The sequence below is a fragment of the Coregonus lavaretus genome (assembly GCF_964263955.1).
Source record: "Coregonus lavaretus genome assembly, chromosome: 17".
NCBI classification, from domain to species: Eukaryota; Metazoa; Chordata; class Actinopteri; order Salmoniformes; family Salmonidae; genus Coregonus; species Coregonus lavaretus.
The window spans coordinates 26,754,534-26,770,663 of NC_140004.1; the positions used below are offsets into that span (position 1 = coordinate 26,754,534).

General features: G+C 44.7%; 1 protein-coding gene and 1 pseudogene across 2 annotated transcripts in view; both read left to right on the forward strand.

Annotated features, from left to right (window-relative positions):
- Positions 1 to 713: 713 nt before the first annotated feature.
- On the forward strand, positions 714 to 4,545 carry LOC311144353 (transmembrane protein 248-like; annotated as a pseudogene). The gene is made up of 6 exons: positions 714 to 905; positions 1,459 to 1,533; positions 1,889 to 2,104; positions 2,253 to 2,350; positions 4,101 to 4,249; positions 4,474 to 4,545. The product of its transcript is annotated as a transmembrane protein 248-like (transcript).
- Positions 4,546 to 11,685: 7,140 nt separating this feature from the next.
- The window catches only part of LOC311144897 (ATPase MORC2A-like), a 38,316-nt gene continuing 33,871 nt past the window's right edge, over positions 11,686 to 16,130 (forward strand). The window contains 6 exon segments of the mRNA XM_084181068.1: positions 11,686 to 11,822; positions 12,534 to 12,693; positions 14,507 to 14,560; positions 14,857 to 14,891; positions 15,794 to 15,862; positions 16,008 to 16,098. Coding sequence (XP_084037194.1) covers positions 12,626 to 12,693; positions 14,507 to 14,560; positions 14,857 to 14,891; positions 15,794 to 15,862; positions 16,008 to 16,098 — 317 coding nt within the window. The 5' untranslated portion in view covers positions 11,686 to 11,822; positions 12,534 to 12,625.

The following is a 16,130-nucleotide window of genomic DNA, read 5'->3' on the forward strand; positions in this document are numbered from 1 at the left end:
TAACTATGTTTATACTAGCTAGTTTTCTCATGTGAACTGCTTCCTTCAGATGCAGCTAGTTTAGAGATGGATGCTCATGATTTAGTTTGCAATTGTAACAAAGCCTGCTTGCTTGCTGGTTAACTTCTGATCCGAGTTAGCTAGCGAGCACAGAGCTGTTTGGCTAGCTAGGTGCTGCACTTTTGATATCAAGAAAAGCACAGATACGAAAGTTGTACTTTGACTGGTAAATTCCGTTGTCTTTCTTAACCTTTGACATGGCAAGCAACGTGCGGTAGCATTGCAGAGAACAGCTTGAGGCTTTATGTTGGACTAAGCCTGCGTCATCCCTGTGGACCTGTCTATGTAGCTGAATGTTGTTTCTAAATCTCGTTGTGGCTAATGCAATGCTCTTGTGGTATATTTGTCTGAATCCTGTATAGTTGTCTTTTTTTAATTTATTTTTTTATAGCAGAAATCTGTTGTGATAAAGGTGTGTGATGGGTTTTTGCCCTAGCACTACACAGCTGATTCAGTTAATCAAAGCTTGATGAATCCGCTGCGTAGTGCTAGGGCAAAAAACAAAACATGCACCCAGGTGGGTCCCCAGGACCGAGTTTGGGAAACCCTGATCTAAAGGACTGTTTTAGTGATGTGCATTTCGAACGTTCGCCAGTAGGGTTCCTGCGTGCTCTGCGCATGACTGACTCCAGTGAACGAATTGATACGAAATATTTGTTATTTTGACTGAAGGAGTGGTAAAGATCATAGTCCGTAAAAAGAGCCGAACTTCTCATCACTACTATGTTTCCCAGCACCCTCCTGGGGACACCTTCTTCCTGTGTGTGCTGACTCTTGCTCTCACCTTCCTAAGCCTTGGGTCATACACGCACACACACCACCAGCCCAACCCTGACACACCACAGGTACAACATATATTACACACAATGCCTGCCCAAGTGCCCAACACTCCACAGTTATGCCACACTCACCGCTTGTCCAACCTTGACACCACAGATACAACACACACAGGCAGAGAACATTATGCTGGAGGGTAGGGAACTGGCGATCCCACTCCCACTGTCTAAAACTGCTCCATGTAATATTAAAGCACCTTTGCCTTGTACCTCTTATAATTGTATACAGTAGTCAGACCTGGCTAAATGACTGCAGAGCACAGCCTTCAGCTCCTCTTGGCTCAGCTGCCTGTTCAGTGCATCTTGGCCATGCAGGTCAAAACATTCCCTGTTGGGCTAGCAACAGGCTAGGTGGTCCTCTGTAGCTCAATTGGTAGAGCATGGCGCTTGTAACGCCCGGGTAGTGGGTTCGATTCCCGGGACCACCCATACGTAAAAATGTATGCACGCATGACTAAGTCGCTTTGGATAAAAGCGTCTGCTAAATGGCATATGATATGATTATGATGACTAGCAGACAGAGCAATTAACAGGAAAATGGAAATGAATATTTCTTTCAAAGGACTGGAACCACTTCCTGGCCTCGTTGGCCCACCTCCAGTTGTGTGCGAGAGCCAATGTCACAATATTGGAGATGGTTTCATTTTACATTTACATTTTAGTCATTTAGCAGACGCGCTTATCCAGAGCGACTTACAGTTAGTGCATACATTCTTTTCTTTTTTCATACTGTCCCCCCGTGGGAATCGAACCCACAACCCTGGCGTTGCAAACGCCATGCTCTACCAACTGAGCTACATCTCTGCCGGCCATTCCCTCCCCTACCCTGGACGACGCTGGGCCAATTGTGCACCGCCCCATGGGTCTCCCGGTCGCGGCCGGCTACGACAGTGCCTGGATTCGAACCAGGATCTCTAGTGGCACAGCTAGCACTGCGATGCAGTGCCTTAGACCACTGCGCCACTCGGGAGCAAATGACTGCAGAGCACAGCCTTTCCTCTCCTCCATTCAGGCTGGAGGAAGTTGGTAGAACAGCATTGCCTAACTTCTCCCAGAGCCCTCAATCCATCACCCATTTGTCCCTGTGGGTGCCACTGGCTGTAAAGGTGAGCTCAGACAGCCAATCCCTGAGCGACCTCCATGCAATGTTATTGGCCAGTCAGCTGGGCCTCACAGGTCAGTTTTTGTCCTCTAGTTTAACAGCTAATGTTGCACAGTTCATGTTGTTAATTGGTTTTATATGATGAAACATTGCTTAATAAAAATGTAAAATGTAAAAATTGTCCAGTCTGTGTCATGCTGAAATAACTAGCAGCTGTAAAAGTTGACAATTTCTCTGGCTCCTTAGGTAAATAGGCTGTAAACGTGACGCAGGTGTTCTCTCCGTCTGTGTGGGGCAACTCGCACACCTGCCTTACTGTCAGCACACCTACACACATCCTACCTCCGACACTGTGAGTCACACACACATACCTAGTCTTACATACACTGATTCAGTCACCTGTTGCATACAGCTCTGTACAGAGTGCCTGGATGGCACTTATGCCTTCCCTTCCTTTGGCGTGTCTGTGCGTAGTCTACCTTCGCTAAAACATCAAATCAAATCAAATCTTATTTGCCACATGCACCGAATACAACAGTGAAATGCTTACTTACAAGCCCTTAACCAACAATGCAGTTTTAAGAAGAATAAGTGTTAAGAAAAAAATTGATAAGTAAATAATAACAAATAACAAATAATTAAAGAGCAGCAGTAAAATAAATAAAATAACAGTAGGGAGGCTATGTACAGGGGGTACCGGTACAGAGTCAACGTGCGGGGGAACAGGTTAGTCGATGTAATTGAGGTAATATGTACATGTGGGTAGAGTTAAAGTGACTATGCAAAGATAATAAACAGAGTAGCAGCAGTGTAAAAGAGGGGTGGGGGGGGGGGACAATGCAAATTGTCCGGGTAGCCATGATTAGCTGTTCAGGAGTCTTATGGCTTGGGGGTAGAAGCTGTTAAGAAGCCTTTTGGAACTATTCTTGGCGCTCCGGTACCGCTTGCAATGCGGTAGCAGAGAGAACAGTCTATGACTAGGGTGGCTGGAGTCTTTGACAATTTTTAGGGCCTTCCTCTGACACCATCTGGTATAGAGGTCCTGGATGGCAGGAAGCTTGGCCCCAGTGATCAAATAAAATAAAATAAAATTGTATTGGTCACATGCGCCGAATACAACAGGTGCAGACATTACAGTGAAATGCTTACTTACAGCCCTTAACCAACAGTGCATTTATTTTTAACAAAAAAAGTAAAAATAAAACAACAACAAAAAAGTGGTCCTCTGTAGCTCAGCTGGTAGAGCACGGCGCTTGTAACGCCAAGGTAGTGGGTTCGATCCCCGGGACCACCCGTACACACAAAAAAATTATGTATGCATGCATGACTGTAAGTCGCTTTGGATAAAAGCGTCTGCTAAATGGCATATTATATTATTATAAGTGTTGAGAAAAAAAAGAGCAGAAGTAAAATAAAATAACAGTAGGGAGGCTATATATACAGGGGGGGTACCGGTGCAGAGTCAATGTGCGGGGGCACCGGCTAGTTGAGGTAGTTGAAGTAATATGTACATGTGGGTAGAGTTAAAGTGACTATGCATAAATAATTAACAGAGTAGCAGCAGCGTAAAAAGGATGGGGTGGGGGGGCAGTGCAAATAGTCCGGGTAGCCATGATTAGCTTTTCAGGAGTCTTATGGCTTGGGGGTAGAAGCTGTTGAGAAGTCTTTTGGACCTAGACTTGGCACTCCGGTACCGCTTGCCGTGCGGTAGCAGAGAGAACAGTCTATGACTAGGGTGGCTGGAGTCTTTGACAATTTTGAGGGCCTTCCTCTGACACGGCCTGGTATAGAGGTCCTGGATGGCAGGAAGCTTGGCCCCAGTGATGTACTGGGCCGTACGCACTACTCTCTGTAGTGCCTTGCGGTCGGAGGACAAGTAGTTGCCATACCAGGCGGTGATGCAACCAGTCAGGATGCTCTCGATGGTGCAGCTGTAGAATTTTTTGAGGATCTGAGGACCCATGCCAAATCTTTTCAGTCTCCTGAGGGGGAATAGGCTTTGTCGTGCCCTCTTCACGACTGTCTTGGTGTGTTTGGACCATGATAGTTCGTTGGTGATGTGGACACCAAGGAACTTGTATGTCCAGACTATGTATGTCCAGACTGCCACCTGTGTGCCCTGCCAATGAAGGGACAGCCTCTCCTGTCAGAGCGGTTGCATTGGAGACAAGCAGCCAAAAGCCCTGTGTCACAGTCTTGCTACAGTCTACAGTACACACCTGATCCTACACTCACCGCCATGCTAACGCAGGTACACATACACACGACGGTCATGACCCCACACTCTCAGCCTTGCTCTCAAAGCTCCGTCGACACACACACAAGTCACAACCTACTCACCGCCATGCATACACAGGTACAAACACACACACACATGCTGTCAAAGATACACACTACACACACACACACACACAGCCAAGTACAAACACACTGCCCCAGTTCAGTCCCTCTAAACCTGTGTGTGTAACTCTGCAGAAGGAGCTGGGTCTGGCTGGTAGGTGCCTGATCCAGGTGAGTGTCTGCTGCTCTTCTTCTCAGCTAGTCTGAAACACACCGCTACCACAGCAACGGCCTGGACCTGCCGTTGCTGTGGTATAATATAAACTAATATACAGTAAGTGGGTCGCTGTATCCTGACATCTCTGCAATCTAAGTGGCATGTTGTTTATGTGAGTGTTATTTAACCCAGACATCATCACTGCTTCCCCCTGTCACAGGAGCCACTGATGGACTCCTGAACCGGTCTCCACCACACCATGCAGCTAGTACCAGATAGAAAGAGGTGAAGCGAGAGGGATAACTGGACCCAAAATCTGTCTTCTCTAGCTAATTGGTGGGTTTTTTCCACTTGTTTTCACTCACCAAGCGAAGAGTTTTTGTATGGAGGTCAATGAGTGTCAAATTTAGTCTAAAAATGTAATGGCTTATTTGGTCGAATAGAAGTTTTGTAATGCTTAGGTTGTTACGAGTGTACCGATATAAGTAGGACATGTGACATCCCAGAAACTTTGAGAAAAAACACTTTATATCTGAGATGTGCCTGTTGTTCACATGTATCTGCCTTCTCATTGGCTAGAATGGTCCCAACTGATCTTGCCTCCTCCCGACTGCCTTCCATTTTTTAAGACATTTATTTTCATTGTTAGAGCGGCCACTTGAGTATCTGGTCAATATAATGGATAGTCTGTGTTAGTACCCAGCAGAGAAGGAAGTAAAGAGGGAGGATGGTTGGACTGAAGGACTCTTTCCGAGTCTGCTGCTTCTGCTGTTGATCAGAGTTTGATGGAGTGTCTCATATTAAACTGCTTAGCTGCTGTTATTAATCTTAACCCTTGCCCTGTCCACAAACACTGCCCTCTGATAGACTTTTGATGTTCTACTCTACTCTGTCATGTGATCTGATGGGTGATGTGAACGTTAATAAATATTTCAATCTCACAGGCCTCTTGGTACTTCCATCCATCTGAGCCGCCTGCAGCCGTTCATCCCAGTCCAGCTCCTCTCTCTGCAGCCACCACAGTGGTGGAGCGTCTTTCCCACTGCCATCAAGAAAAGTGGAGTCGCTGCCCATCTTCTGCCGCAGGCTGAAAATCCTTCTCGTCATACTGCACCTTGGCTCCCGTACTGCCTTCCCTAGCTTATCACTTCTCCTACAAAGATCACTTGTGGTGGGCACTAAACCCACACAATGACGGATACAACATGTGTTGAATCTTGCACAGTTTATTCAGTGTGCCGCTGCTAAATGCATGTAGGGAAACACTGCCTATTGCCTGGGGAAAGTGAACTGAGCAGTCACACAAGTTGAGCCTGCTCCGAGGTTGATTGGTGATTTATTTTTATTTTTGTGTGTGAAAACAACCAAACTGCAAAGAATTCCAGTAGACTAAAACTGATATTTACGTGAAAGACAGACAATTTATGGCATTTCTGGCAGTCGTGGAAGTTGTGCCTGCTCTGAGAATTGTTTTACTGATAAACAAAATACAAAGAATTCCAGTACTGATCTTTCTGATTCCTCCCCTATGTGTAGGTGAAGGCAGGCAATGTATGGCCCTACTGATGGTTATGTCAATCCCTGGAGGTGAACCATTCTTTTCACCCTACCTCTTCAAATGGTAGTCACATAACAAAAGAAGGTTGGAATTAAGTGTTGGGAGTTGACAATTGACAACATTTTACAGTAGCCTACTTAAAATAGACAGTTGTGCAAAGATAGGGGTGTGATACTCACCTAAAAAAGTAAATACATTAAAAGCACGCATGGGTCAACTAATTATTGCATCAAGCAAGGACACTGGCAGCCATTTCAGAATTTGCCTGAGTGACATTCAACATGGCTGTCTAGTAACTAACAACAACACACACACTGACACAAAACACACAGTTACAAACATTTCATTTCACCTAGGTCCTAAATGAACAAGCAAAAGGATTCAAACCACGGAATATTATTGAAACAAGGTAAAAGCCTGTTCCATTATTAGCAAAACTTCAGGGCATTCTTTACTGGTGTATAAACCGTTAGCTAACAGTTAGCAAGCGACTAACGTTGCTAGTGCAACAAACGTATCATGGGAATAATAGAGAAAAGGCAAAAGGCATGTCCAAACCAAAGATACACGTTTAGTTTTGGCTAATAACAGAGTTGAAATTTAGAGCTAGCCTAGGACTATGGTAGAGCAGCAAAATGGGCTCCATGAGTTCCTCAGCTAGCTAGTAGGCTTCATTCTACATATTAAAATAGTAATATTCAACAATATAATTTGTATATGCAAAATACTCACATTAAAAGACTGATTACACGACATATCGGTCAATGTCTTTAAATAACATTGTTATTCGCTTGTTTTCTGAATTAGATGATCGAACTAGAGGTAATTGGCCTTTCTCTCGTTTCCGGGTTGGACATCCGGAGAAGGGGGTAGCTGCATCCCAATATGGCGACCAGATTATGGGCGAGTGGGTGTGTCTAAAGGAAAGTAGTGGGCATAGGAAAGGAGTGGGTGTGTCGAAAGCGCTCTACTTTTGGTTAGATGGTTTTGATTAAGATGTGTTATGTAGCAGTATATTGGATCACTCCAATATGGTATCCTTCCGCTCGGCAGGATACATTCCGAGTAAGAATTTCAGATTAGTCCTGTGTACCGGGTAGTGCTGCAGCTGACCCCCTTAAATACCTTCCGCTGCATTACTCCCCCCTCTTCCTTTTCTCGGCTCATTCAAGAGAGGATTCGCTTGGTAAGAGCTCTATGTTAAGAGTATAAGCGCAGAAGTATACCCTCAGCTATTCAATAGCTTGGAGCAGCTAGCTACCTAGCCTCTCCACCTGGGTGCTCTGCTGTCCCCCCACTCAGTTTGGCTTGTGCCATTTCGTTTGGGTTTTGTCCTTGTATTTAATTACTTGTGACAGTGTACCAACCTGGGCGATACTCGGTTTGGTCGACTAGTATTGCGGCGCTGAGGGTTTGTCCTAGTTGTCTGTGTCTTGTCTGCCCACCGGAACCCTCCCGGTTAGCCTTCCGGCACGGGGACCACTCCTAACCACGCAAGATCGGGAGTCTGTGTATGTTTCGCTCCAGTGGGCTTGCAGTTCTCCCCGGAGAGTGAGTCACGTGCCGCTAGGCGCACCACGCTTCTCTCTCACAGGGCGCAGCCATCTTGCCTAGACTCTTGTGTGTTCCACGGTGAACGAGCTATGCAGTACCTAGCTTAACAAGAGCAGACCACTGCAGGACTAAGCACACTGCTTACATCCTGCCAACACCCCCACGTATTGTAGAATAAACTATAATGTGCCGTGAGTTACAGCCGACCCACATGTATAAGCAAAGATTGAGCTAACGTGTGTGAGTTCGCGTGCTCTGCCCCTCCCCCACGATCAGGCAGTTCACAACCCGTTCACGTCTCCTCTCCTTCAGATAGTGTATGAGACTAAGGCTGATACTGTAGGTCTGTAGTATCTATTACAGTATTTTTATTTATTTAACCTTTATTTAACTAGGCAGTTTTGCGCAGTGTATAATATAGACACATAGCAACATCACACTGTTGGCTTCACTTTCACAGAGAAACGACATAACTATTATGGTGTTTCATTGTGAGAGATGCAGGGTACCCCTGCCTACGGGGATGCACACTCTGCCTGCATGACCGGTCTTGGGTTAGATCAAGCACGGAGAGTGGTTAGAGAACCCAATAGTTGTTTGGCCTGCGCCGCCTTTGGAGAACGCATAAGCTTAGCACGCCTGGAGGGGATGCGTGCCACAGTACAGTCCTCCCCATCTGATGACCATATTCCCCCCTCTGGTGTGATGCATCGTCACGACAGCACCCCATCGGCCGCTTTGGGGCCCCCCCCCCAAACTCAGTACGGCTGAGGAGTTGATCCGCCTCGAATGTCAGGCGGAAAGCCTGCGGGAGGAAGTGGACGCTTTATCCCCATCTGCCCCAAGTTTGCTTTGGCTCTCCACGAATACTGGAGCAAGATGGGAGGGCGCTTCCATTGCGACAACCAGACCAGGCCATGGACTCTACTTATGGATGCAGAGTCCTTAGGGCTAGACCACTATCCGGTGATGGATGACATGGTGGCTGCCATGATCCTCCCTGACAAGGAAATCGTTGGCAAGGTGCCTCGCCTCAAACCAGGACCAGAAAGAGTAAGCGTTGAACGGCTGCAAAGTACTTTCGGGACCCTCTCCATTATGGCGCGCCTCGTAAACGCGGCTACAATGCTGCAATCCTACCTCGCCCTTCTGACCCCTCGCCTCCCAGGGGGTGGTGACAAGCTTCTTAAGGAGGCCACAGAGGAGTCAAGGCTGGTCACTATGCTCCAGATGGACTTGGCACGTGCCAACGGCCATGTCCGACCTTGTTTTTTTCCAGAGTTCCCAGTTGTCTTGAAAGCACCATAAATCCAGAGAATGCCAGACTTTGATGACAAAATTTGCCCACAAGAAGGACCACCGCGCCACCTTCCTGTTCAAGTGATCACAGCACAACAAGGTGAGTCCAAAAATGTATTGTATGCTGCTGCATTAATGATGTAATATGCCAGGGAGATATGTATACTGTAGCTAAGAAAGTAATACTAAGTGTATATTGTGTAGTAAGCTGTTAGTAGCCAATGTGCCTCACCCTAATAATTTGGTCCCTTTCCCCCTCATAACTTAGCCTACTGTTCTGACTTGGTAGTGCACATGTAGCCTATAGCCTGTTTTAGAGAAATGTAATCATCGAATATTGTAAAAGCTTTCATTGTCTGCTTATACACCCCCTTTATTTCTCCTACGGTTCTGACTTGGTGTACAGGGAGAATACTGTAAGAACGGCCCATGTTCTGAATTCTGTCGCTGTACATCTCAAAAGTGCTGAACAAATAATTATAGCTAGTAGCACACAGCTCGGACACCCATGAATACCCCACAAGAAATGCCACCAGAGGTCTCTTCACAATCCCCAAGTCCAGAACAGACTATGGGAGGCGAACAGTACTACATAGAGCCATGACTACATGGAACTCTATTCCACATCAGGTAACTGATGCAAGCAGTAGAATTTAAAAACAGGTAAAAATACACCTTATGGAACAGCAGGGACTGTGAAGAGACACACACAAAGATGTACGCACACAAACGCTACCACATGCACTCTACACACACACCTCCATTGTAATATTGTTGTATGGTGGCATTATACATTTTGTATTGTAATAATAATAATAATAATATGCCATTTAGCAGACGCTTTTATCCAAAGCGACTTACAGTCGTGCGTGCATACATTTTTTTGTGTATGGGTGGTCCCGGGGATCGAACCCACTACCTTGGCGTTACAAGCGCCGTGCTCTACCAGCTGAGCTACAGAGGACCACCATAGCCAGACTACGGTTTGCAACTGCATATGGGGACAAAGATTGTACTTTTTGGAGAAATGTCCTCTGGTCTGATGAAACACAAATATAACTGTTTGGCCATAATGACCATTGTTATGTTTGGAAGAAAAAGGCGTGCTTGCAAGCCGATGAACACCATCCCAACCGTGAAGCACAGGGGTGGAAGCATCATGCTGTGGGGGTGCTTTGCTGCAGAAGGGTCTTGTGCACTTCACAAAATAGATGGCATCATGAGGAAGGAAAATTATGTGGATATATTGAAGCAACATCTCAATACATCAGTCAGGAAGTTAAAGCTTGGTCGCAAATTGGTCTTCCAAATGGACAATGACCCCAAGCATACTTCCAAAGTTGTGGCAAAATGGCTTAAGGACAACAAAGTCAAGGTATTGGAGTGGCCATCACAAAGCCCTGACCTCAATCCTATAGAAAATGTGTGGGCAGAACTAAAAAAGCGTGTGCGAGCAAGGAGGCCTACAATCCTGACTCAGTTACAGCAGCTCTGTCAGGAGGAATGGGCCAAAATTCACCCAACTTATTGTGGGAAGCTTGTGGAAGGCTACCCGAAACGTTTGACCCAAGTTAAACAATTTAAAGGCAATGCTACCAATCTACAAAATTGTAGATATGTTGTGGTGTAATAATGTTATATGATGTACTGTTTTATCTTTGTTTTATATGTAATGTAAGTGCCTTAATGTGTTTGGACCCCAGGACGAGTAGCTGCTGCCTTGGCAGCAGCTAATGGGTATTCCTAATAAATACAAATACAAATATTGACTAAGTCAGTCCTAGCTCGCTCATTAATGTCTTCATCGAAATTACGGCTTGCCTCTTATCCGCTCGTTGTCCCCTTATACCATAGTTTGTACATCTCAATTGTCAGTAGAAAACACATTTGCAAGTCAGCCATATCAGCTATGTTTTTTTTTAAGGCAGTAAATGAGGCTGAATTAACTGTTTCGCTGCTAGACAAGGCTCCGCTGATAGCCAGGTGTAGCGGTGGTAAGGATTCACTCCATGGTGCTGAAAAGAAAGCTCTGCTGTTGGGACAACTTTATGTAGGCCCCAACAGTTTGTGGGCATCGTTTGTCACCGTTATAGTGCAATTAATGTTTTGTTTAGTGTTGCGTAGTGGCTTTGCTGGCATGGATCTAAAAACATTGTTTGAGTTTGCCCCATCAACAACTGCATGCTAAAATCGCCACTGCATGAGGCAAATGGTGGTCACACCAGATACTGACTGGTTTTCTGATCCACGGGGGACTACCTTTTCTTCTAATGTATCTGTGACCAACATATGCATATTTGTTTTCCCAGTCATGTGAAATCCATAGATTAGGGCCGAATTAATTTATTTCAATTGACTGATTTCCTTATATGAACTGTAACTCGGCAAAATCTTTGAAATTGTTGCATGTTGCGTTTATATATTTTTTCCGTATAATTAGGATTTTGTACAAAAACTTTTACCTGACCGGTAGTTTAGCGGGTAGAGTAGGAAACTATGGAACATTCAGGTAATGGACGAGTAATTAACCGTTTTCTGGCACAATTTGGTGAAAGAGCCGAAGCCTTCAGAACGCCTCGTTTTCCAACCGGTTTTTCCATCAATGCGAAACACCGGAAACAGTAATCCCCACAATTTCACCCCTGTGCAAGTAGCACGAAGATTGACAAATCGGAGTAATGCGAATGAATCAGATATGTTCCCATTGGTGTTCTGATGCATGGTAGAGGCGGGCGTACTCTTCGGATCCTCCTTTCCGCTGTGCCCAGGATGGTGAGGGGAGGGGAGAAAGGCGAGGAGGTTTTCGCGGCCTGCGGTGTGGTTCTATTCGGAAATCAGTAGTTATCGCTTCATTCTGAGCCGACGGATGTTTTACACGGACCTAAATTCAATTTGAAGCGGCGGGTGCTCTAAACGGTTTGCATATTGGATAAATATAAATGCTAATGTTTTCTTTACATGTGTTTACCCAACTAGCTAGCTACATGGGGATGGGTAACGTTACTAGAGATTGTGGGTGTGAGACAGCCAGGATAGGTTACTAGCTACTGTAGTAACTAGCTTGGTCAGTAGACTAACCATTTGTTAAAGCATTACTGGACATTGCAACTCACCATCACTGACAATGACCTTGTCTCTTTAGTCATCAATACTCGATAATAAAATGAAGTCAAGATTTAGCCTAGATGGAATGACCCAAATAAGACTCACGTGGGAGGCCTGTTTGGGCTGTTATCTTGGCGGGCCGGTTTGAAGGTGGAGGGTTACCTGGCGCATGGTTTATTGTAGAGCAGAGCAGAGCAGACAGATGGGGGCTTGTGTGTAGATAGACTGTGTGATGATAGTAATAACTAGCAACATGTATTAACCTCCTAGAAAAGCCCTCCTACCCAATCATGAATTGACAGAGGTTGTCAATCACCACAGGACCTATTCTCAAGTTTGAATAGTCCTACTGTTCAACAGGACTTATTCCCTCTATTCAAATATCTAGAGGCTTTTCCTCCAGTGGTATTTGTGCTTCTTTGATCTTTATGAAAACTCATTATATTCCAGGCACCATCATAATGTCTTTGACACCATTCATACTGTTGACCAGTGGCACTGACTGCTGCTGTGATTCTGTAGGTGCATGAAGCTCTTGAAAAACCACACCGGACTGAAGGGAAGTCAGAAAGAAGACCAGGAAGAGAACAGGAAGTAGCTTTTAGCAAGTGGCGATGGCCTACTCTAACTACAGCACACTGAACAGGGCTCAGCTCACCTTCGAGTATCTGCACACCAACTCGTAAGTACCGCCTGGGGTAAATACATAACATAGCTACACACTCCACACAATCACTCTCATGCTACACATCACACGGAGGTCACAAATTACACCCAAATCAACTCACAGTGGGAATTCTGTTTTGGGGGGAAAAAAGACATCACATGAAAGTGTTTTTCCGATGTGCACATTTTAAAGAGGAGAGGAATGCCATTGTGCCTGGCAAGTGAGAATGATCTACAGATTGGCCACACTATGGAGCAGGACATTTCATGCCTTGGACACTGACAGTCAAAAACATGAGTGACTAAGATTGTGCCTTCTGAAATCTCACAAAAGATGGTTGAATAGACTACATAAAAAGAAACGATGCTAAAAAGCCTTTTTACAGCAAAATGTTGCTGCATCATATGGATGAAAGACCTTCATGATCAAACCGCGGAGGAGTAGAAAGTTGAAAATGGCTGCTAATGGTACCTACATATCTAAGTCATTGATGAATCCAGCTGATACAGGACAGCTGTCCAGTGTCTGAACTTTTGTTACTTTCCTGAAAACACGACATGAACAACTACTGTTGGACAGTTAAGGGCTCAGAGAAGGCCAGTGATATGAGTGATATCTGGACAGGAGATATGCACTTTGGACTAGGGCTGAGAAAGAGAGACTAACACCATCAAACAGCGCAACATAAATAGATGCAGCAACTTGTAGATCAACACACTCCCCCCTCAAGATGTGAAGTTATGTTATAAAGCCCTGTTGACATAAAATGGGCATTAATTATCATATTGAATATAAGTGTAAGGCATAGCCTGACTATGTAGGACTCATGGCATCACCAGAGACCAACTGTACATGTTTGATGATGCAGGCAATGAGAGATTTTAATTTGAGGAAGCGTAACACCCCTGCCCTTCAACACACACATACTGTACTTCTTAATGTGCTGTTGAACTTTGGCGATACGTAATCAACGCCACATTCATGGGTTGTCAGAGCAAGCAATAATATCCCCACGGGGGTATTTTTTTATGTTCTCACGTTTGGAGAGGATAGAGATTATAACAGGTACAGCAGGTATAACGAGGGAATCTAAAAATAAGGTTAAAACTATTGTAGGGGAGGTTTAGCCTCCTAAAGCCTCTTATACCTTATGCCCATGGTACTACTTCCTGGACTCTACCCTCGCCTATGGCAATTCCTCTCAAACAACAAAATGAAAGGATAATGTGATACCTTCACTGGAATAAATTAATGGAACAGCTGAAAGATGAAGGATACAAACTGCATTCAAACCTGAATCGTCCATAACTGTTGGCCGACTGAGCCAAAACCTTGTCATTATTTCTGGGAGCTAGCATGTGTGTTCAGGTCTCAAGCAAGGTTACTCAGTTTACCAGAATACCTTTGCTACAGAAGCACATAAACATTAACATCTCCAGTAGAGAATCTCAAACAAAAACCCAAAGCCACGGAAAAGTCTAAAGGGTATCCTTGGGACGTCCCAACTCTGACGTCACCCCATTGAAGATAAAATGTAAAACGGTTTAGGGTAGGGATGTCCCAAGGATCCTGATAGCACTAATCATTACGCCACCAGTCACCTTTCACCAATGAGTCGGCCACACCCCACAACTCCCACGATGTTACCCAACCCCAGCCTGATGATCTCACAGGGACCAAACCCCATATTAAACACACTGATGTTTACACTGACTTGCAATTGTGCTTGCTGATATGCACTCTCCTTACCTCAGCAAAGCGTTTTAGAAATTGAACTTTTTAGGGACCAGAACTGTAGGTTGATTGGTTGGTTATTATTTGTTTCCAGGACGACCCATGAGTTCCTGTTTGGAGCTCTGGCTGAGCTGGTGGACAACTCCAGGTACCAACGATGCACTTCTCTCTGTTCATATCCACAATTCTCTACTTTTCTATCTCTACCCATCTAAAATGTTTGTATGTATGTGGGACATCATGCGTAGGTGTTAGTAAATCACAAGGGGTCAATTGCAGCAAAACAATAGTGAACTGATCCAGGATTAAACCTGTGGGAATTTTATACGTTTTATTATTCACTGTATTCTGAAATAAAAGGTAAAAGCCTAGGAACCACATCTAACCACACTGGTTTTTATCTGTCTTCCGATTGGTCTGTCACCTGCCAATCATCTCCTGCAGGGATGCCAATGCCACCCGGATTGACATCTACACAGGTACACACACAAATATATTGGTTCTCATCTACAGGTACATAGACACAAATCTACATACACTGAACAAAAATATAAACACAACATGTAAAGTGTTGGTCCCATGTTCCATGAGCTGAAATAAAAGATCCCAGAAATGTTCCATACTTGCTGGTACCATAAACCGCCTCCAACGTCATTTTAGAGAATTTGGCAGTATGTCCAACCGGCCTTAACAGCCCCAGTATGGCGTCGTGTGGGCGAGCGGTTTGCTGATGTCAACGTTGTGAACAGAGTGCCCTATAGTGGCGGTGAGGTTATGGTATGGGCAGGCATAAGCTACGGACAACAAACACAATTGCATTTTATTGATGGCAATTTGAATGCACAGAAATACTGTGACGAGATCCTGAGGCCCATTTCGTTTAAGGTACAGTATCTGTGACCAACAGATGCATATCTGTATTCCCAGTCATGTGAAATTGATAGATTGGGGCCTAATTAATTAATTTCAATTGACTTGTTTCTTCATATGAACTGTATCTTGGTAAAATCTTGGAAATTGTTGCGTGTTGCATTTATATTTTTGTTCAGTGTATATATATACGGAAACATTACATTACTCACCTATAACCCCTCTGACAAAACTATACATACCACACACTGCCTATCAACAATCTAGAATACCTGAAGTGCCAATGATTACCTGACTGCTGATTTTAAATATAAGCTCCACCCAGACATTGACTAGTTCTGATTTTAGAAAGCTTAGTTTCAGCTATTGAAAAAGCCATCTATGTCAGGCTTAGTTCCGTGTGTTAGGCTCACTCTCTCCCCTTATTGTATCTAACCTCTGCGTGGCTTTCGATCTCATCCACGTCCTAATCTAACCTGTGTCTAACGTCTCTTCCCCTCGTGGCCAACAGAGAAGAAACAAGACTTGCGTGGAGGCTACATGCTGTGTTTCTTAGACGACGGCACTGGAATGGACCCCAGTGAGTTCCACTCAAAATAAAATGACTAGAGTAGACATGTACAGTAATCGAGTTGATCCATGTATCTATATATAAGCTATAAGAAATACCATAGTAAGCAACAGTCAACCATATATGACGGTTATATTTCCCTCTTATCTCTCAGACGAGGCGACCCATGTGATCCAATTTGGGAAGTCCAGTAAGCGTACACCAGATTCCACTCACATTGGCCAGTACGGGAACGGACTCAAATCGTAGGAGACTCTTTTAATCTTCTCTCACAATA